This window comes from Erinaceus europaeus, chromosome 17, assembly GCF_950295315.1.
Source record: "Erinaceus europaeus chromosome 17, mEriEur2.1, whole genome shotgun sequence".
NCBI lineage: Eukaryota > Metazoa > Chordata > Mammalia > Eulipotyphla > Erinaceidae > Erinaceus > Erinaceus europaeus.
In genome coordinates, this window is record NC_080178.1 from 25801404 (window position 1) to 25824186 (window position 22783).

The 22783-nt window shown below is 41.1% G+C and overlaps 2 protein-coding genes across 10 annotated transcripts in view; both read right to left on the reverse strand.

Moving 5' to 3' along the window:
• The window catches only part of LDLRAD3 (low density lipoprotein receptor class A domain containing 3), an 852030-nt gene that overhangs the window by 444659 nt on the left and 384588 nt on the right, over nt 1-22783 (reverse strand). The window lies entirely within an intron of this gene.
• Nucleotides 1-22783, reverse strand: part of SLC1A2 (solute carrier family 1 member 2) — a 157017-nt gene that overhangs the window by 78155 nt on the left and 56079 nt on the right. For 2 of the 7 annotated variants that reach the window (XM_060176602.1, XM_060176604.1), the window contains exon 2: nt 4602-4706. The exons of 3 other annotated variants lie outside the window; for them this stretch is intronic. In XM_060176602.1, coding sequence (XP_060032585.1) covers nt 4602-4706 — 105 coding nt within the window. Of the gene's footprint in view, nt 1-4601; nt 4707-17528; nt 17646-22783 lie in introns of those variants that run through there. 2 more of the 7 variants (XM_060176603.1, XM_060176606.1) reach the window with 2 other exon arrangements.

Sequence of the window (22783 nt, forward strand, 5' to 3'; positions counted from 1 at the left end):
TGGGAAGGGAGGTTGCAAGACTAGAGGAGAATCTGTGGACTTTACTGGAAGGATGTTGATGCTTTGGTGGTGGGTGAAACATGGTAACATATTTTGAAAAGGTGAAAAACTATACTTGTAAAGCTTCTTAGTCTTATAGAATAAGATTACTCCCAAAATAAATAAAACTATCTTTAAAAAAAATGAAAAAAAAAAAAAAACATAGCCTCCCCAGATCCCTACATCACTAGGAAAAGAGAGAGACAGGCTGGGAGTATGGACCAACCTGTCAACACCCATGTTCAGCAGAGAAGCAATTACAGAAGCCAGACCTTCCACCTTCTGCACCCCATAATGACCCTGGGTACATACTCCCAGAGGGTTAAAGAACAGGGAAGCAAGGCAGAGGGTAGATAGCATAATGCTTATGCAAACAGAGTCTCATGCCTGAGGCTGAGGCTCCAAAGTCCCACATTCAATCCCCCACACCACCATAAGCCAGAGCTGAACAGTGCTCTGTTAAAAAAAAAAAAAAAAAAAGAATAGGGAAGCTGTAAAGGGAGGGCATTGGATATGGAGCTCTAGGGGTGAGCAATATGTGGGTGGAAATGCACTGCTCTTATCCTATGGTCTTGTCAATGTTTCCATTTTATTTAAAAAAACAAACAAATAAACAAACAGTGGTCCAGGAGGTGGTGCAGTGGTAAAGCCTTGGACTCTCAAGCATGAGGTCCCGAGTTCAATCCCCAGCAGCATATGTGCCAGAATGCTGTCTGGTTCTTTCTCTCTCCTCCTATCTTTCTCATAAACAAATAAAATCTTAAAAAAAAAACAAAACAGTAGTCTTAGTCTTGTCCTAGTCACTTATAGTCATTTAAGCTTGGATGATAACTTCTCCACAATATAATAATAATGATTCTAGAGTAGGACCACAGTTTGTAAATGGGATATTGAGACAAATCATGAGACCTCAGAAAAGTCTCAAAGAACACACTAACATGTCAGTATCCCATCTTCAGATGGGGATAACATCCTATATAGGTATCAGATAATAACAAAGAAGTAGATTTGAGCACTAGGACCTGACCCTTCCAGAAAGAAAAAACTGAGGAAAACTGAAATAATCAATTAGGTTTAGAAACTCCAGTGCAGACACAGCAAATAACGGACCAATGCTTTTGGCTTGTCTCTTGAGTTCTGAATGCCCCCAAGAATAAAAAAAAGGGGGGGGGAATGAATAGTGGTGACTTAAGAAAACTAAGAGAAGGTTGATTTAAAAACAGCAGCAGATTGAGTCCAAACCACACACTGTAATGCGGACTTTGCCTGTAGCCCAGGCTGCTTCATTCAAGCCCCCCACAGGACTCTGTGTTAGGCCCATCACACCCAATAACTCTTGCTAAATACCAGGGTTCCAATTACAGCTTGGCTATAAAACACTTCATAAAATGTGTAGACTTTGCTCCTGCTTTAGCAAAAGCAGTTGTGTCCAACTCCCTTCTTCCCAAAGCACTGCACCACCTGCCTGCTCCCAGCTCCCTACCCAGTCCTGAGGGAACCTCACCCCAAGCCAGCTACTGCACTGCCTGGTGATCACATCCTTTCTGCTCAGGGAGCACAAGCTGATTTCATGCTTAGTTCTCCCTGCAAGGCTGTGAAGCTTCAATCCTGACACCACCCAGGAAAGCCAGGCTTCTGCTGTGAGCTGCTGATGGGACTGACTTAACCTCCACATACATTCTACAATGCCCCCCAGTACCCCCAGTTCTCCCCAGCATCAAGTTTCCCAAGAATCACACACACACAGAGAGAAGGAGGCTGTTTTACAACAGACCCCTCATCCATCAAAACCCCTTCTTTAAAACAAGAAATAAGAGTTTTATCATCTTTCTTTCAGATTAAATCAATCAAATGCAGTTTGTTGACAGAAAAATGCAAGAAAGTAAGTGAAAATCACAATGAACTCCACTGCCAGAATTCTGGGAGCCAGAGGCAATGTTTAGTCAAGCACTGTGTTAAGTACTTTCCATTCATTCATCTCATTTATTTCATTTAAACCTCACAACCACTCCCTAAGGGTGAAGTTATTTTAAGATCCATTTTGCAGATGTGAAAACCAAGGCACAGAGATGTCAGGTGACCTCCCTCTGGCTTTATAGTTATTCAAGCAAAGAGACTGAATTCAACCCTAGACCTATGGTTTTAATGCATGTTAGCCATAACTGCTTCTCACTTGTGGTCTGACACATTCATTCCTCTCTCAGCTCCTGCTGCTCCTGCTGCCAGACCTCCACGGGTGGTCCCTCCTCCTGCAAGCTCTCTGGAACAGCCTTTAGAGCTTCCCCTGGGAACCTCACATGCACCAGAATCAACAGCAGACCCAACAGGGAAAGAAGCCATTTTCCAGTCAACTCAGGATGCACTGAGCACCTGGTTCGTGCACAGAACTACGGGGATAAAATGACTGTGGTGCAGCCCTTACCACAAGGCTTTGATTGACCCAACAGCTATATAAGAGCAACTAGTAACAGGCATGTGACCAGACTCTAAGCTCAATGAGGGTCAGTACATTCACTGTGGGTTCACAGTAGGAACTTAGAGACTAAGAGTCAGATAGTAAGATTCTTGATCCATGGTGCTTGTTCTCTTTTAAAATCACAAAAAGGGCAGAAGCAACTCTGCAGGTGAAGTGAGAGCCTCAGAGGTTAGGTAATACCCTACAGAGCAGAGAGGAGGGGCAGAAGCTGAGTCAGAGGGACAGGTCTCCACCAGGGGGAGGGTCCGGGGCTCACAGTCTCACAGGGGAGGATTTGTAGGCAAGTAGCAGAGGTGTGGAGGGAACTGGAGGTTTATAGAGATAGATAGATAGATAGATAGATAGATAGATAAGTGTAGATATAGTATGTAGATATCACCAAAGAAGGTGGTGAGTTTCCTAAAAGAACTAGCTGGAAATGAAGAGTTAACTACTTCCATTCGGTTTCCAACTAAAAAAACAGGCAAGAAAAAGACCTTAAGAAAGATGGGGGGGGTGTCAAGTGGTAGCGCAGCGGGCTAAGTGCTAAAGCACAAAGACTGGCATAAAGATCCCAGTTCGAGCCTCTGGCTCCCCACCTGCAGGGGGATCACTTCACAGGTGGTGAAGCAGGTCTGCAGGTGTCTCTTTCTCTCCCCCTCTCATTTCTCTCTGTCCTACCCAACAACAGCAGCAACAACAACAATAACAAAAGCAACAAAATGAAAACATGGCCTCCAGGAGCAGTGGATTCGTAATGCAAGCAGAGTCTCAGTGGCAACCCTGGAGGCAAAAAAAAAAAAAAGAAAGAAAGAAAGAAAGAAAGAAAGAAAGAAAGAAAGAAAGAAAGAAAGAAAGAAAGAGAGAAAGAAAGAAAGAAAGATCAAGAAAGATGAGGGTTGTCTCTTGAAATGGGGAATGGAAAACATAAGCCTTAATAGGCCACTCTGATAGGGTAGAGGGTAAGGTATCTTCAGCTAAAGGCAAGTAAGATCCCACTGACACAGAAAGGACTTTGACCTCCCTACACTTTACCTAAAGGAAGTTAGATAGAAAACCCATTCCAGGAAACAAGCCTGATTATCATCAGAGGCAATTTCAAGGAATATGAGCTATTATTTATCAGGGTCTTGAGTCAACCTTAATATTTCTCTCTGCTGGCCTCCAACCTCGAGGTGTCTCAGAGTGCATATTCTGTAAATAAAACAGAAATGTTACATTTAAAGAATTCCTGAGGGAGCTGGGTGGTAGCATACCAGGTTGAGTGCACACATTACCTGGGTTCAAGTCCCTAGTTGTGAAGCAGGTCTGCATATCTCTCTCTTTCTCTCTTCTACTCTCCCACTCTCCATTCCTCACCGCCCCCCATTTCCCTTTGCCTTTTCAAAAAGAAGAAAATTAGGAAAAAACAGCCACCAGGTGGATTCACCAATGAATCCACCAGGTGGATTCATTGCTCAATGATAACTTTGGTAGGAAAGAAAGAAAGAAAGAAAGAAAGAAAGAAAGAAAGAAAGAAAGAAAGAAAGAAAGGATAAAGGGAGAAAACTCCTCATATAAATAGGAAAACAAGCAAATAGGTGAGAAGCTATAGTTCAACAGGTAAATACTACCCTGAAAGAGGATAAAAGGAAGACCATGATTACTTATAGTGTGGTGGTATAGACAACACAGGTGCAATGCCATGTAATCACCTAGACATTCATCGATGTGATAGAGTGTAGTGAGATATGATTGAGTGCTGTAGTGCAGACACACAGCAGTGCTTCTGGAATTCTTCAGGCAAGAGACTGCTGGGAAAGTCTAGAAGAGTCACAAGAGAAGGCAGTGTGCTAAGGTTCAAATACTGATGGTATACTTTTGATGGTGAGGGAAGAGGGAAAATGACACACCAGGCAAAAGAAATAAAGAGAGGCCAAAGCTTAGAAATAGGTAGGATGTATTTGGGAGTCCAGCCTGGGCAAGGAGGGAGGGAGAGTGAAAGCTGGGTGTGAATGGAAGGGATTGCAGGGAGCCCAGGCAGTGAGGTGTGAGGCTAATAATAGGTATCAACTCTACATGTGAAAATGAAGGTAAAAGCCAAGGCCAAATGTTCCAAACAGCTCACTTCAATAGTGCACTGCTTTGCCATGTACACAGCTCAGGTTCAAGTCTGGTCCCCACTGCACTGAAGGAAGTTTTGGTGCTGTGGTCTTTCATTCTCTCCCTGCCTCTGTTAAAAAAAAAAAAAAAAAGCCCAGGTCAGATGAAATGGGAGAATCAGGAAGGACTCCAAGACCAACAGGCCACTGGGAATAGTAAACAAAAAGAAATGATGGATTACGCAGCTAATTTTTATGAGTCCTTCAAACATGATTTCTTGACGCAGCTCACACACCACCAACCTTGCCTGGCAAATGCCCAGTCTGGCAATCAATTAACTCATGATGTCGTTTTTGCTCAGGGAACCTGCCCAGCCCATTCCAGCCTCCTGGCATTGCCCTGTCAGAGGTATTGTTCTAACACAGCTAACGACTTCAGTGTGTGAAAACATTTTTTTCTAGAAAGTAAACAAATAAATAAAAAGCCCATGGAGCTATCTTTGTTACCTCAGAGCCTTTCCCTCCTCTCACTGGGTGGGGAAAATGAAGCGGGGGTCGGGGGGGGTGGGGGGGTGGGGGGGGGAAGGTCTGTTCCCTACAGATTTTCAGAGTCCTATGTTCTAGACAACTCACGAACAAGAGGAAATTACATTCTCTCCCAAACTAAAAGTGAGTACCAAATGAATGCATTTATTCCTCAGAGGATGCCTGCCTTTTAAAGGTAGTCTGACCCAGAGGCTTAGAGTTCCTGGATGCTCATCCAGGATTGATTTTCTGTTTCCTATTTGTCTAGGAGGGGGTTGCAGGGGTAACACACAGTTCCTTGGGGCAAGACATTCACAATTTAGCAATTAAAAAGACCAGTGTGACCCATTTTGTACTTATCTTTACCAGCAGGGGGCAGAAGTTTTATATACAATGGACCCTACCCTAGAGTAAGGCAGGTTTAAATGCTGTATCCACTTACATAGGTTTTTTTTTTTTTTTTTTTTTTTGTGTGTGTGTGTGTGTGGCTTTTTTTTTTTATTTTTTATCAGAGCACTGCTAAGCTCTGGCTGGTGGTGGTGCAGGGGGTTGAACCCAAGGTTTTGGAGCCTCAGGCACTAGAGTCTCTTTGTATAACCATTATGCTATCTACCCCTGCCCCATAGTTTATTTCTTATAAACAGATGATATATAAACTTATGGTGTTGATAAATACAGTCTAATACCATAAAGATATTTTCTTTTCTGGTTTTCTTAATAACCATATTGTAATAAGACAATATAATATAGCCCACATTAACATATAATATGCTAGGTATATGCTATATAAGACTTAATATAATATAGCCCACATTAACATATAATATACCAGGTATATTAATGGCTAATCAATGGTTTGTATTGCAATAAGACTTCCAGTCAACAGAAAACTCTTAATAACCAAGTCTTAGGAGAACCAAAAGTTATATTCAGACTGTCTACTGAGCAAGGGTTGGCACTCCAACCCCACATTTTCAAGGGCCAACTGTAATTCGAGACACCTACATTTAGGAGGGTAATGAACATGGGCTCCACTGCAAAGAGAGCTGTATACAAATCCCACTTCCCCACTTACCAGATGAGAACCCTGGGGTGAGCTTCTTAATGTTTTGGTGTTTCTCCTCTAGGAATTGAAAGCCCTGAGTTGGACCACTCAGTACTGCGAGCTCAATGCAGCACATGGCACATGGTGTCTGCTCAGTAACTGTCTGCCAGGAGGTACCAGGAAATACTGGAGACTGACTTTTAGGAAATGCAGACTGACTGACAATTGAAAGACAGCTCGATATATCCCAGAGGACAATGAAACCTTCAATTCCCATTAACTCCTCGTATTCCACTTCCTTATTTACAGAAACTAAAAGACTCTTGTTCTGCCTTATTTTATCTTGCAGGGAGGGTAGTAGATGGTATTGACATTTACTAATGCCCAACAGTGAGCTCAGCATGATGCTAGACATGTCATAGACTATATCTTCAAACCTCATAGCCACCAGAAAGGCACAAATGTTTACCCCAGATTAACTGAGGAAGTAGTCACTGAGGTTGTGAAAGTCAACCTAGATCCAATAGCTAATGCTTGAGACTCAACCCAAGGTCTCTGAAACCACTGCAGCTTTTGTCTGGTTCCTGTTTTGAGCTAGACCTGCACCTCAGGAGTCAATAAACCCTTCTACAAATGATCTGATCTTGGTTTTTTAATCATGATAAAATGCCAGTAGTCACTAACACTTATTGACTATTTAATCTGGATCAGGACCTAACGTCCAATCATCTATTGTGAGAGACTGTCATTACTTCTACTTTACAGATGGAAAAGTTTTAGAGTTACCAAAATAAGGCAACAGGTTAGTGTCAGAGACAGAATCCAAACACTGTCATCATGAGCCCATACAGTATTCTATGTGTGATATATTCTCCCAGGAAAAGGGAGACACTTCCCATTCTTCCTCTGCCTCCTAAAATGACCAGCACACATGTCTACCTCCACAGATAGAACATGATTTCCTCTTGAGACTGTAGAGTTTGTCTGAGGGGCACTCTAAACCAGTGTATTTTCCTACCCAAGTGAGCATGTAGGTCAGTTCCTCCATCCTGTACAGCAATGGCCCCAATAAAATCTGTAAGTTCAAACATGTGTGGTTGTCAAGCAACACTTGGTGACCTCCTGGGAAGCACACAAAATCAAATGCAACTGTATGTACATTCAAAATGCAAGCCACAAAATTACATATAGGCCAAGATTGTAAGTTTTAAATAATTATACATTGAATTTAGATTGAAAAAAAAAAAGTCCCTGGTGACTATTTGTAATGGCAGTCTGTCTGATGGATGGTTTGTATTTACATATTGATTTTTGACATTCTAACTATCTCTAACAGACATGAATTGATAAGAAAAGTATAGTAAGAAAAACAAGGGTGGGGGTGGAGTCAAGATGGAGATTTGAAGGCAGCAACCAGACAGATTCTCCAGAAAAACTGATTCAAATCCTGGGAATTCCAAGTGGATGCAGGATTTCCAGGCCTGTAGGAAATAAACTATAGAGGAGGAGACAAAGTGGAACCACAGCAGAATATTATAACTCATCTATAAACCAACAAAAAGGAGCTGAAAAAAGACAAAGGAAAAGCAAACTCCACCAAGTTGCAGATGCTGCCATGACACCAACTTGACTTCCCTAGGCAGATGACCTCACCGTTGTATCCTGGAACCCCACCTCCCCAGAGCCCTACTCCACTAGGGAAAGACAGAAACAGGCTGGGGGTATGGACTGACCTGTCAATACCCATGTCCAGTAGAGAAGCAATCACAGAAGTGAGACCTCCTACCTTCTGCACCCCCATAAAAATCTTTGGTCCATACTCCCAGAAGGATAAAGAATATGGAAGCTTCCAATGGAGGGGGTGAGATGTGAAACTCTGGTGGTGGGAATTGTGTGGAATTGTACCCTCATCCCATAGTCTTGTTGATCATTATTAAATCACTAATAAGAAAAGAAAAGAAAAAAGAAAGTACAAAAATCACTAAAGTGGCCCCAAAATGTCTACATTGTTTAGAGTAAAGACAAAGAACAAATTAATCTCTAAGTAATCTCATGTTCCCTCACCCTAAGAATCACACATGTACCCTGGCTATTACTTTCCACTTCTACTCAGCACAACTTAGCCTACAGTATTGCCTCTGAAGCAGAGGGAAGAATGCTCATTCATGTTGGAAGTGAGTTACTTTAACCTTTCCATAGTCCCTTTCTGCTCCTAGCCACAGCCTGCTGCAGAGAGAAGGCTTACCTACCTAAAGTTCTATGATGCAGTCAGCTGAGTTTTGGCTGGCAGGAGGGACAGGTTAGCTCTTTAGCCATTCTTGCCATGGCCGAGCATCAAAGATGACAGAGAGGCTGCATTTTCATCTTGACTGGGTGCCAAGCCCATCTTTCTAGAAGTTGCTCCAGTCTGTCTCCTGAGAAGCCAGCCAGGTTCCAGCTGGCTTCCCCAAAGGAATGTCATCATCCTGGGAAGAACTAGAGAATGTTTTTGAGTGTAGCACTAATCAGGAGAGAAGTGCACTGGTCTTTTAATACACCTTAATGAACACATTTCACTATGAGGATTAGGCTGAGATATTTGTAAGGAACCAATACTGTGGCCCCCGCTGCAGGACAAAGTGGGTGTCCAGAGCAGTGGAGATATAAAGGTCTTGAGCAGGGAGCAAGAGATCCTCTCAACACAGCGGGAAGACAGGGAATGAAATAATGGCCAGAGAAGACATCCCACCTGATAGGCATGGATCTTCAACAATAATAGTAATTCCAATAATGCTGATTCAGATATGAGTACACCTGAATACATTGTCTGCTACTTTCTCCCTCTTTCTCATTTCTCTGTATCCTATCAAATAAGGTAGAAAGAAAAATATTAAAATCTTGTAACCTATTAATAATCACAGTAGGAAAGAGAGAAAGAAAAAAGGAAAGGAAAGGAAAGGAAAAAGAAAGAAGGAAGGAGGAAGGAAGCGGGGGGAATGAAGACAGAAAAAATGGTCTCGAGGAGCAGTGGCTTTGAAGTGCTGACACCAAACCCCAGCGAGAACCCTGGTAGGAAAAATAAATTAATTAAAAGTGTCAAATAGAGATTATGATCTCAATAGACACAAGACTAGGAAAAGGAGGTGTCTGGGCAAAAAAAGGAAGCTTGCAAGCACCTCTGAAAATTGGGAAGGGATGACTGGTGTCCCTCTGAATGTCAGATGAGGCCGCAAGTGGACTTCACATAAATCACAAAGGACAAATAGGATTGATCCCATGTCAAGTCAGAAGATTTGTGACATTTGAAGAGTAGCACTTCAATTTTGATACCTTGTTTTCTCAATTCTGAAACAGCTTTTATTTTAGACCATTTTAACATTTCAGAAATTGAGATGCATAGTGCATTCAATTTATGTAATTACTACAGTATTTCTCTTTTTATTTGAAAAGCTAGTATTAAATTGTGCAATTCACAGCAAATGGTGATTCAGAATGAAGAAAACTGTTTAAGAACCTTCTGAGAGAATCAGGTGATGTGCTTCCCAACCCCTCACACAAATGCGCAAAAGCAATGCCTTTATGTCTGCCTCACCCAGCATTCTCCTGGTCTTACTTCAAATATTAATTCTTGGAAGCCTTTCCCACCTAGCAGACCAAGTCTAAGTTCCCTGTTGTTCTAAGGAATGGGTTACAATTCACAATTTACAATTTACTTCCTCCCTCTCTACACTATTCTCCCAGAAGATTAGACCTTTTTCCTTTCCTGTCAGTACATGATGATGGACCTAATTTGGAGGTAAGTATTTTGCAGACGCCTGTCCTGGTCAGATGAGAAATTATACCCATGTGCCAACAAATATACTGTAAACCATGAACCTCCCAATAACTAAAGAAAAAAAATAATAAAAGGTTAATTCAAAATAAAATTTTCAAACAATATATGTTAGACACTAGAAATCACAACAACTATTTTCTTCATGAGCAAGTCTAAGTCTCCAATATTGACATCAAAAAACAAATGATTGATTCCCAGCTCAGATGATCAAAAATTGATTTCCTGTAGTTTAAAGAACTGATACACATAAACTTGGAAGAATGAAGAGAAGGAGGAGGAGGAGCAGAAATCCAGCAGCAAACAGTCTCTAAGACTCAGTGAGAACTATGGTGCTTCTTGATGTGAGGGTGGGTGTGGTGTGGAGCTACAGCATATAATCTTACAATCTTGCAAACCACCATCAATCACAAATTAAAAATGGCTAACATTTTTTCTTTCAATAATCCTTGGCAAGTGTCACCACCACCAAACGTCAGCATTAACTAGACTTCAGAAGAGCAGAAAGTTTTGTCATTTTTCTACCATTGCTACACCATGATGACAGTTAATTTATTGCACATTAAATAATATGGACTCATTTGAATCATTTGTTCTTTGCCCCAGTGACTCTTTTTTGCTCTTGTTCCATGTATACACTATAAGCTTCTTCTTTTTTTTTTTTTCCTCCAGGGTTATTGCTGGGCTCGGTGCCTGCACCATGAATCCACCGCTCCTGGAGGCCATTTTTTCCCCCTTTTGTTGCCCTTGTTGTTGTAGCCTCCTTGTGGTTATTTTTATTGCCATTGTTGATGCTGTTCGTTGTTGGATAGGACAGAGAGAAATGGAGAGAGGAGGGGAAGACAGAGGGGGGAGAGAAAGACAGACACCTGCAGGCCTGCTTCACCGCCTGTGAAGCGACTCCCCTGCAGGTGGGGAGCCGGGGGCTCGAACCGGGATCCTTGCACTTTGCGCCATATGCACTTAACCCACTGCGCCATCACCCGACCCTCTATAAGCTTCTTTTTAAAAGATGCTAAATAGGGCCGGGTGGTGGCACACCTATTTGAGTGCATGTATTACAATGTACAAGGAGCTGGGTTTGAGCCCCTGGTCCCCACCTGCAGAGGGAAAGCTTTGCGAGTGGTGAAGCAGTGCTGCAGGTGTCTCTCTGTCTCTCTCCTTCTCTATCACCCCCTTCCTTCTTGATTTCTATTTCCAGTAAGTAAAGATTAAAAATTTTAAAAAAGGATGCTAAATAAAACCATAAAATGGTACTTCCATACCTTTCCCGTATTTGGGAGCTACTCTCCGCCCTGATCCAGCTTTCTAGTCCTATTTCCAACTCTGACACCATCTCCCCAGACAATATCTTTGGTCCACCTACATGTTAGCTCAGGCAAAAATTAGTAAAGTCATGGGCCCCTTAGAATATACCTAAAATAGACCTACTAGCTTTTTCCAAAATGGAGACCTCAGAACATATCTGCTATATTCTTGCCGTTATGTTCCTACTAAAATTTTTGTTCTGCTTTATATCTAACTGTTTTTTTAACACCAAGTTGCAGATACTACCATGATGCCAGCCTGACTTCCCCAGACAGAGTACTTCACCAATGTACCCTGGACCCTAACCTCCCAAGAGCCCTGCCCCACTAGGGAAAGATAGGGAGGGACAGGCTGGGAGTATGGATCGAACTGCCAACACCCATGTTCAGCAGAGAAACAATTCCAGAAGCCAGACCTTCCACATTCTGCACCCCATAAGACCCTGGGTCCATGCTCTCAGAGGGATAAAGAATAGGAAAGCTTTCAAGGGAGGGGATGGGATACAGAACTCTGGTGGTGGAAATTGTGTGGAATTGTACCCCTTTCACCCTATGGTCTTGTTGATATTTTTTACTTTATAAATTAATAACAATAAAAAGATGTTAAATATACAAAGAATACGATGGCAACAGTTAGTATACTCTAAATATGCATTTAAAATGTTGGAATCTTCAAAAGGTATTGGAGCATGCCACAGGTTACTATTAATATTCTTTAAAATCCTACAATCTTAGCAATCATTGAGGGAAAATTTGACACCTAGGATGGTCCTTAAAAGTCCTTGAGGGAGTTGGGCTGTAGCGCAGCGGGTTAAGCGCAGGTGGCACAAAGCACAAGGACCGGCATAAGGATCCCGGTTCGAACCCCGCTCCCCACCTGCAGGGGAGTCACTTCACAGGCAGTGAAGCAGGTCTGCAGGTGTCTTTCTCTCCTCCTCTCTGTCTTCCCCTCCTCTCTCCATTTCTCTCTGTCCTATCCAACAACGACAACAACAATAATAACTACAACAATAAAACAACAAGGGCAACAAAAGGGAATAAATAAAATAAATATTAAAAAAAAAAGTCCTTGAGTCAGACCATTTTGCTGATAAAGTGTATAAAACTCAAGTCAGCCACCAGATGAGAGAGATGTCCTGTTGATGGCATGCTGGGACAGGAAGCCCAGGAATGAAAAGAAAAGCTTGAGGTTGATTGTTTTCTATTGACCTGTTTCTTTAAGTATTTCTCTTTCAGTCTCACATAGTGCCTTGTAATCATGGGCAAGTTTGTGTCAACTGGAGACAATTTTTTGTTGCCATAATTGGGATGAAGAGAATGCTTTTCCTGGATAGAGAAGCCAGTGATACTGATAAAAAGCTCCCTCAACAAGGAAACATCTGTTCACAAATGCCAGTAGTGTCAGGAAGGAGGACCAGGTGAATCCTTGCACTTCTCACTACCAACTACCTCTCTTGTACCCACAGCACAAACCAGGGGACTGGCTACCCCATTATGTGAATTAAGGTCCTATCCAGCAGCAAAGTGACACATACTCTGAGCACAACAATTTTATACTAAATTTTCTTGATTCTTAGACGTATATATTGCAATATTTCTAAAATAATAGTATATCTCACACTTAATGTAACCCCCCCATACATACACACACAAACTGGCATGAAATCAGTGTCAATTCTAGTAAATGATTACATATTAGAATTAAAGAAACAGTGGCACAGTGAATAAAGCATTGGACTCTCAAGCATGAGGTCCTGAGTTCAATCCCTGGCCGCACATGTACCAGAATGATAGCTGGTTCTCTCTCTGTGTGTCTGTCATTCTTCCTGAATAAATAAATAAAATCTTTTAAAAAAAATGAAGAAACATGTGGTCCAGGAGGTGGTGCAGTGGATAAAGCACTGTACTCTCAAGCATGAGGTCCTGAGTTCAGTCCCCGGCTGCACATGTACCAGAGTGATATCTGGTTCCTTCTCTCTGTCCTCCTATCTTTCTCATTAATAAATAAATAAAATCTTTAAAAAAATGATAAAAAAATGAGGAAACAAGTGTTTTTTTCTCTCTCTCTTTAGAACAAATCAGTCATGTGAAATACACAGCATGTGGCTAACGGCTCACAAAAGTTGGTTCAGTCTTTTTTTTTTCTTTTTTTTAAAGATTTTATTTATTTACTAATGAGAAAGATAGGAGGAGAGAGAGAGAGAGAGAGAAACACCCATCACTCTGTGCTGCCAAAGACTGAACTCAGGACCTCATGCTTGAGAGTCTAATGCTTTATCCATTGCACCACCACTCTTCTGAGCAAGTTGTGAAGTCTTCAGCCACAATGACTAAGAAATTCCTGAACCTTGATCTTAAGTCACATGTTAGGGATTTCTGCATGATTTGAATGCTACTGATATACCTAGGTTGGAGGACCCTCTTGTTTTCCAAATTAATCTTCAATCCACTATTAACCATTCAGAAGCACTGATTTTCAGCAGTGATAAGATGAGCCTATTTTGCTTTTCTAAAAAATGTACACGATTAACAAATTTTTGACCCCACTATTTCCCTGGTTCATTATAACTGGAGGTAACTCATTAATGTTTATGCACTTCTCTGGCCAGGCACTAATGGCAACGCATTTACTAAAATTGCTAAGACTCAGGGCAACATCCTTTCTGCAAAATGGGGTGTGTGTGTGTGTATGTGTGTGTGTGTGTGTGTGTGTGTGTGTGTGTGTGTTGGGGGGCTGGTGAGGGTCCCTTGCAAACAACCAGTTCTGGTCAGGAACAAATTGCATCTTTTCTCTCCAAGGCAATGAAACTCAAGGACACTCCTCTGTCACTTGAAAGAAAATTGACTCTCTAGATCTAGAATTGAACTTTTTCTCTTGTTATTTAGGCCTCTCTGGAAACATTTAGGACAAGTAAATGAACAGCATTGAGAGGTAAAGTTTCTGACAGTTTGGGGAGATGATAAAGAAAAATGAGAGGGTAAAAATAAGAACAGAAAGCAATCCTTGCTCTTTCATAACTTTTCCAAAATATAAAGCCATTATGTTAACTTCATTACATAAGTAGAAACAAATTTTCATACAATATATTACATATATTTAAAAGGACTTTTGAGATAATTAGCTTGTTACTCATTAAACTTCTACATTTTTAATGCAAGCATAACTCTTACAGGTAAGCATTTTGCAAAGTATTGAATAAATTAAATCCTTGTTAAGCCAGCAAAAAATGCAGCATAAAATGACTTTAATCAAATAGAACTGAGGCTTTTACAAAAAGTATGATGGGGTGATAAAGTTAATTGGATTTGGTCCTTATGTAAATGTCTACCAGTATTTATAAATCTGCTTATGTTCATGAGCCTGGAGGCTCCATCTTGACACTATGGCAAATGAAACAAATGCCAAGAAAAAAGAGATTCAATTTAGACAAAGATGATTATTTGCAGCACTATTTTAAAACAAGAAAATTGGAAACAAGCCAGGTCAATCACTGCAAAAAGGTTAAGCAAAATAATTCCGGAACAGGAGTAAAGAATAATAGAGCTATAGTTCTTATTCATATTGCATTATAAATATCCGTATTACAGGTGCATGTCCATGAGACTGGTCTAAAAGCAGGTCCTGTCCCTGGCCCCCTACATCCTAAGAGTAGATATTAAGAACAATCATGAGATGGTCCGGGCATACATGTCACAATGCTTAAGGACCTGGGTTCAAGCCCCTTATTCCCTACCTGCAGGGGAAGAGCTTTGCCTCTCTTATCTCCGTTCCACCTCAGTTTCTTTGTCCTATCAGAGATAAGTAAGTAAATAAATAAATAAATGCTGCAAGGAGCTATGGATCTATTGTGCAAGTACTGAGTCCTGGTGACAAGTCTGGTGACAACCGGGAAAAACAACAATGACAACAATCAAGAGGACTGTAAAGTACTTTTAAATATTAATTTGCAGTACAATAGTTTGTATTTCTTTTTATGAACAAGAGAAGACACAACAATAACAAAACAAAGAAAAAAACAGATGTTAAGACTAAAGATAAATAATATGGCATCAAATATGTCTTGGCATATATACTGACCATGAAGAGATGAATTTTAAGAGTGATCTTTTCACTGGCTGAAGAAACTGTGGGAGATTTTTCCTTAGTAATATTTTATATATATATTTATAATTATCTGTAATGAGGACTTATATCTTTGTCATCAGTGCATTTTTTTTCTATAGAGGTATTCTTTTTAAATTTTTTTATATTTATTTGTTTTTCCTTTTTGTTGCCCTTGTTGTTTTTCATTGTTATTGTAGTTATTATTGTTGATGTCGTCGTTGTTAGATAGGACAGAGAGAAATGGAGAGAGGAGGGGACGACAGAGAGGAGGAGAGAAAGATAGATACCTGCAGACCTGCTTCACTGCCTGTGAAGCAACTCCCCTACAGGTGGAGAGCCGGGGGCTCGAACCAGGATCCTTACACCGGTCTTGTGCTTTGCGCTGTGCTACCGCCCGACTCCCTCGTTTTTAAATTTTATTGTATTTATTTTAATGAGACACTGAGAGAGAAAGAAGAAAATAAAGAAGAAAATAAAGATGCTGTGCTATGACCACAGCATCTTCTGGCTTAATCCCACCATGCTGAGGATTAATCCTGGGCCCTCATAGTCTCAGGCTTGAACGTCTTTTTTGCATAACCATTATACAATCTCCCCAGCCCCATCCCCAGCTTTTAGCATTTTTAATGACACTATAAATAAATGGACTTTAAAGAGTTAGTTTTGAGCAGTGAGTAAGTGAGGGAGTGAGTAGAAATGGGCCAAAATGTGAACAGAACCAAGTCATCTCTAGTACTAAAAACAAGGAAAACCCTTCTCCTCTCTTTCTAGTAAAACAGAAGGGGAAAGTGTAAAATGGCTGTCTGGTCACTAAGATATTGTATTGCTTTGCTGTGTGTGAAATCCAGGGGGGGGGGTTAATATCATTTTTTAATTTTTATTTATAAAATGGGAATATTGACAAGACTGTAGGATAAGAGGGGTACATTTCTATACAATGCCCACCCCCAGAGCTCCATATCCAATCTCCTCCCTGATAGCTTCCCTATTCTTTATACCTCTGGGAGTATGGACCCAGGATCATTGTGGGGTGCAGAAGGTGGAAGGTTTGGCTTCTGTAATTGCTTCTTTGCTGAACATGGGCGTTGGCAGGTCAATCCATACCCCCAGCCTGTCTCTCTCTTTCCCTAGTAGGGCAGGGCTCTGGGGAGGCGGGACTCCAAGACACATGGTGGGGTTGTCTGTCCAGCGAAGTCAGGCTGTCATCGTGGTATCATCTGAAATCGAGGTTTGAGTATGGCCCCTACCACAATGAAGGAAGCTTTGGTGCTATCCTCAATCTGTCTCTCTCACTTTCTTTCTCTCTCTCTCTCTCTCTCTCTCTCTCTGCCTCTCTCTTTCTCCTTTCTCTGTCTCTATCACAAAAACATAAAAAAGAAGAAAAAAAGAAAAAGGAAGGAAAATAGCTCCAGGAGTTGTGCAGGTACTAAACCTCAGAGTATAATGTTGAATCAAATGTCTTAATTCTTCGGCAGTATAACTTCTGGGTTACCCACAATACCAACTGCATGCAGGCTCTAGTACAACACCCCTTACACTTTTGTTTTTCAATCTTTGGAACCAAGAGCTTCTACTCTTGATATACCATTAGAGCCTCTAGGGAACAGTCTGTGGTTGAATACAAATAGACTCCTTAATAAGGATGCAGTGCTAAAGTTCTTCAAACAGCAATCACGGATGCCAATGATTTTGATAAAAGACACAGCTTTTTAAATTTATCACCATATTATTAATGTGTTATATCAGCAGTCATTTAAAGGGATAATCCTATGTAGACAGACAAAAATGTTACTTGTTCATTCATTGATTCCAACACATATTCACAAGACACATAACACATTACTGCATTCATGGCTCACTGTTAAGCTAGTGGGGTGCAGAGACCTACCTGAGACAATCATATTTTCTAATGAACAGATGACACTTTCAATTTTTTACTCTCTCTTTCTCTGAACCTCTATGTTTCTGAGAAGGTCTGTTCCACAAGGAGGAACTCACACTGTTTCAACCCCCAAGGAAATGGTTGCCTTTGCTAAATAGGAAGGTAAGCTCTAATGAGTGTTTTAGAAATAACCTTTTTTTTCTCCAAGAATATAAAATCATTCCTTCTTTCTCATGTCCCCACTACAGTTCACCCCCAAGCCCACCCCAATTTCTGACCTGAGCAAGCTCTTCTCCCTAGGAATGCACAGGCCTCAAAGCACTGGAATGAGCCGAATCTCTCATCACAAGAGTCCTGCTAAACTTCGGAGGAAACTCCAGCAGGTGCTTTAAAGCTTACCTGCCTAGTGTTCTGATGTCAAAGTAACAGCTTGTCCCATTGACTGTTGTTATTTGGTCAGAAAGCTCAAGGTCGCGTAGGTCTTGTTTGAACATTGTGCAATCATGGGAGTCAAAAACCTCATCAAACCCATCTTGGGCCTTAGCTGTCCCTTTCCTCTTCTTAAACAAGAACCAAAAGCTGTTTGCTTTCAGGTTTTGTGAATTCCCATAAGGGTACCCTAGCAGGTCCTAAGCCATTTGCTCTGTCAAAGAAGATACTCACTTGGTACCAAACTTCATTTCTCTGTCACCATCCTCCCAACCAGCCATGTCCATTAATTAACCATCACATTCCTAACAGCCTTGTTCTCTGATGTTTAACCTGGACTTGTGAAAGGACTTTGCCTTTTAACTACTAATCCCAGGATAAACAAAAGACACCCTCTCCTTCCAAAGCTGAGATGTTCATGTCTTCCAACCCTTTCTCCATGCTTAAATTCTAAATGTTCTATAGCTTAATTGGATTTTACTGAGTGAACTCAGCTTTCATTTCTAGAAAATTGAGAAATTCTCTTTTTTTTTCCAGCTCACTTTTTTAATTGTCAAAAAGTAATTGATGAGATCTGCCCTAATGTTTTTTTCTGGTTCGTCTCCAAAAATTGAGAAATTCTACACATTTCAAAACTTTATTTATTGTAAAACCATTAATCCCCCAATAAAGAAATTAATGTAAGACTAACCAATTTTTTTTAGCTCAATTTGAACACCTCATCACCTTCAATAGTTTCAGTGGATAACAACACTATTTCTTAGAATGGGTTCTTCAGAATACTAACCCCCGTTCCTAGGTATAAGAGTGAGGGTACCAAATATGATTGAAAGGTTGTTTACCCTTAGAGAGTGCCAAAGTGTGTTCGCATCCTAAAGGCTTTAAGAAGCTCATCAGTAAAGAAGCATATTCTACCAAGCTATATCTAAGCTTACTGAATACAAAACATGCTTTTCTGTTTGCTTTAGTACTCTTATGTAAGAACTATGTACAATATTATGGAATTAGTTATCTAAGGAATAGACTCAGGGGGTTAATGATCTGTCCTGAATCTATGTTACCAAAAACAAAAAAGTGAACTTAATTCTTCTAATATGGAGAAATGATTAAAGGTTTTTAATCAGGAGATTGGTAGGATTCAGGGCACTTTACAAAAAAAAAAATTATGTGACTTCTCACCAAATTTGTTGCTATTCCATAAGCTTTCTATAGCCTTACTGAATGTCATTTTAATCCCAACCTGAAATTGTCACAAATTTCCCAGCGCTACTACGTCAGGGAAAAGATTTTATTTTATTTGGCTTCTAATTACCAACACAGGTAAAATTAACTCAGCTAATATTTGTGGAAACACCAAGAACACAGACAACAGAGAGCACACAATAACATTTATGACCACCACCACTGACTCATTCCACGGCTATTTCTTAAGCAAAGCAGCCATTGCCTTTATATCCCCCATAATATCCTTCCAGCTGTTTTGCTAATGAGGGATGCTACTAGAATCCAAGGCAAATCCACAGCAAAATGGAGTTCCAAGTCTCATATCTCCTTGGTAGCTGGACTACATTCGAGTTCTAGCTGCAGCATCTAGATGCTGTTTGGGGCGCATGTGTCACTGTAGGATCTAGAAATTATTGTTCTTCTCTGAAGACTTATCATGTGCCTGACACATGCTTTACATGTATTTAACTTATCTAGATCTTTCAAGACCTATTCAAGGTAGGGATTACTATTATTCAAAAAGAGAGCGTAGAGATTAAGTAACCTGCCCAAGTTTTCCCAGCAGAGCAGAGCCCTCAGAATTAGTTGGATTTTCCAGGTTGTATCTATAACCATTACACAGCCCTGCCTCTCCTGGAGAGCGTTGCTGTTTCTCCGGGGAAGGGACAGAGAAAGGCATGACTACACGAGAAAGAATGGAAAGTGGAGGAGCAGAGATGGGCACGCATGAGGTCTTTCCTGGGTATCAGCCAGAGCAAACAACCGCCTAAGCAATTAGTCAGACACGGCCTGAGCAGCAGCAGCATCCTGCCCCAGAATGTGCCAGGGTTATCCAAGTAGGAGGTGGGTAGCAGGAGGCAGCTGGGCAGCTGGAGCCTGGGACACAGGTCACATGAGCAAAGCAGCTACAGACGCTGCTGCTATGGGGGTTGCCACTGGTTCCTATCATTTATAAAACAGGGGCTCATCAGTAGATTTTCACATCACTTTGGAATACAGAACCAACCAGAAGGTATCCTAAGACACCTTCAAGCTGTGGGTTCTCAGATGCCAGTTCCCCCTGGGATGTTTCCGGTAGGTCTGACTCTGTCTTGAAATGACAAACAGAATAGCTAGTGCTCAGTGCACTTTTTATGAGGTGCACTCTTTGTGCTGAATTGTCTTGTTGATGAAGTATAAGGAAGGAAAATAACTTGCCCCCAAACAAGTGGCATCCAAAGATTGGAACCAGGAAACCAGATCAGCTCTCGATGGTTTGAACAGAAGTGTCCTATCCTCAGTGAACATCTAAGATGGACTCTCAGGATACAGAATTGTACACAGTAGACCAAGACAACGCCCTTCATCTCCCTTTTGTAAGGAGGGACCATCAAAATGGCACCAAACAAGCACCTGAGGCACAAACTCCCCCTCAGAAACTAGACCCTGTAGTGTTTTTCATCCCTGTTTTTGGAGGCTGAATTCCAAAGTCATTCTGAGAACAGATTCTGCTCCCTATAACACCAAGAACACCATATGTGTCCCCGATACAAAAAAAAAAAGGAGACAAGCCTCCCCCCACCCACCCCCGCTGTTCTGGAGGTGGTGTCCAGGAGGCTGGCAATCCAACTCTTAGCATTTTCTTTCAATTTCCCAGAGGTGGGGGCTGTGGGAAGAAGTAAGCAATTGAAATTCTCCCTTTGTATAACTTTCAGACATTTCTGGAATGGGTCAGTTCAGGGTGAGTCACCATTTATTCAAGTAGAGTAGCTGTGAGAAGCCAACTTTGATAGTGTAGTTAAAAATAAATCTCTGCTCACCCAGCTTCTTATTAATATTCTCTAAGTGTGTTAAGAAGCTTCAGCCAACAGTGAAACAAGTTCATTTATCTGGTAGCTGCTACAGTGGCTCTAATACTTTGGTTAAAGTAACTCTATTAACCAAGCTCTTGATTTTCTTTTCAATAGATGTGGGGAGATGCATGTTCCAGAGCTGAGCAGTGAAGCACTCTGGCCTTTTCTCTCTCCATTCCAAACTGCCACATAAAAAAGCAAAAGCAAATAACTCTTCAAATTATGGAAAAGACTAAGTACTGGAAAATCCAGCAAAGTGATGACCTGCTCCATCTGCTAGGTTGTGTTTGAGTGGTACACACGAACCAGAAATACTACTCTATCTCTCAGTTTCTTCATCCCCAAACAGCAGGCCATCATGATACCTCCTATAACCAGAGACGACATTTACAAACTCTTATAATGGTGCTTGAGGCATAATGTGTACTGGATATAAGTTGGCGATCATTTCGTAAATTCAGCCTATTTCTTTATCTTCATCTTTCCTTTCTTACAACGTGTCGGGCACTGGGATGTTTATATATATAGATAGCATAATAAGTACCCAAGACAGCTCCATAAGGTGGGTGTTAAACCCACTTTACAGGTGAGGAAAGGGTGAGTCAGAAGTCCACATGTGACGGTTGACAGAGCAGGTCCCCTCTGAACTCACAATAATGGCCATTTGATCTCACTATCCAGTTACAGCAAGACTATGAGGCGGGCAAGAAGGAAAATCTGGTGATCCTTGTTTAACCAGGGAGGAAATTAGAGCAGAGTTTAAATACAAACCACATGCAATTTTCATTGCAAAACACTATCCAACAACATCAAAGTGGGTGAGATAGGAACTGATACGTAGGGAGACCCCAGAAATAAGTGGCCTACTCTCTTGAAAAGCATTTCAGGTTTCTCTAAGGATGGACTATGCCATTGAGGTGCTTCCTGTAAAGCCTCCAGCCTCTGAGGTCAGCATTCCCAACATCAGCTGGTACAACACTTCCTATTTCAGCTGTTACAACACAGCCAGTATCAGCAACTAACTACAGCATTCCCAAGTCTCCCAATCTAACATCTATATGTAGTATAACTCATCCGGAAAGTTCTTTTTCATCTTCAAAACCTCAATCATCTCTGCTTCTAGATGCCCCTCCCTGACCATCCCCAATTCTTACTTATAAGGCCAATTTCCCTCTCCTGAACTATTTCTTTTTCTCATTCATCCTTCCTTCCTTCCTTCCTTCCTTCCTTCCCTCCTTTCTTTCTTCTTATTTATTTATTTATTTATTTATTTATTTATTTATTTATTTATTTATTATTTTACCAGAGCACTGCTCATCTGTGTCTTATGGTGAGGTGGGGGAATTGAACCCGGGACTTTGGAGCCTCTGGCATGAGAGTCTTTTACATAACTATTATGCTATCGATCACCCCCACCTCTCGGGAACTATTTCTATCTCCTTTGTGTACGCATAATGGTTGAAACACAAGTTGACTTACCGTTGTATTGCATATGTCTGTTTGTCTATCTCACCCGCTGGATCATGAGTTCCCCTGTCCAGGCACCGCTAATTTGCTTTGATTCTTTGGGAGTTAGAAATGCATGCATGATCTTCATCAGAGGTCCTACACAGGGTAATGCTGATTTCTATTTTATTTTTTTTAAGATTACTTTTTTAAAGTATTTTATTTATGGGGGTTGGGCTATAGTGCAGCAGGTTAAGCTCATATGGCACAAAGCATAAGGACCAGCGTAAGGATCCCGGTTCGAGCCCTGGCTTCCCACCTGCAGGGGAGTCACTTAACAGGTGGTGAAGCAGGTCTGCAGGTGTCTATCTTTCTCTCCCCCTCTCTGTCTTCCCCTTCTCTCTCCATTTCTCTCTATCCTATCCAACAACAATGACATCAATAACAACAATAATAACTACAACAATAAAACAACAAGGGCAACAAAAGGGAAAATAAATAATAAAAAATAAATTAATTAAAAAATTTTAATTTATTTATTAGACAGAGACAGAGAACTTTAGAGGGGAGAGGAAAATAGAGAAGGAAAGAGACAGAGAGAG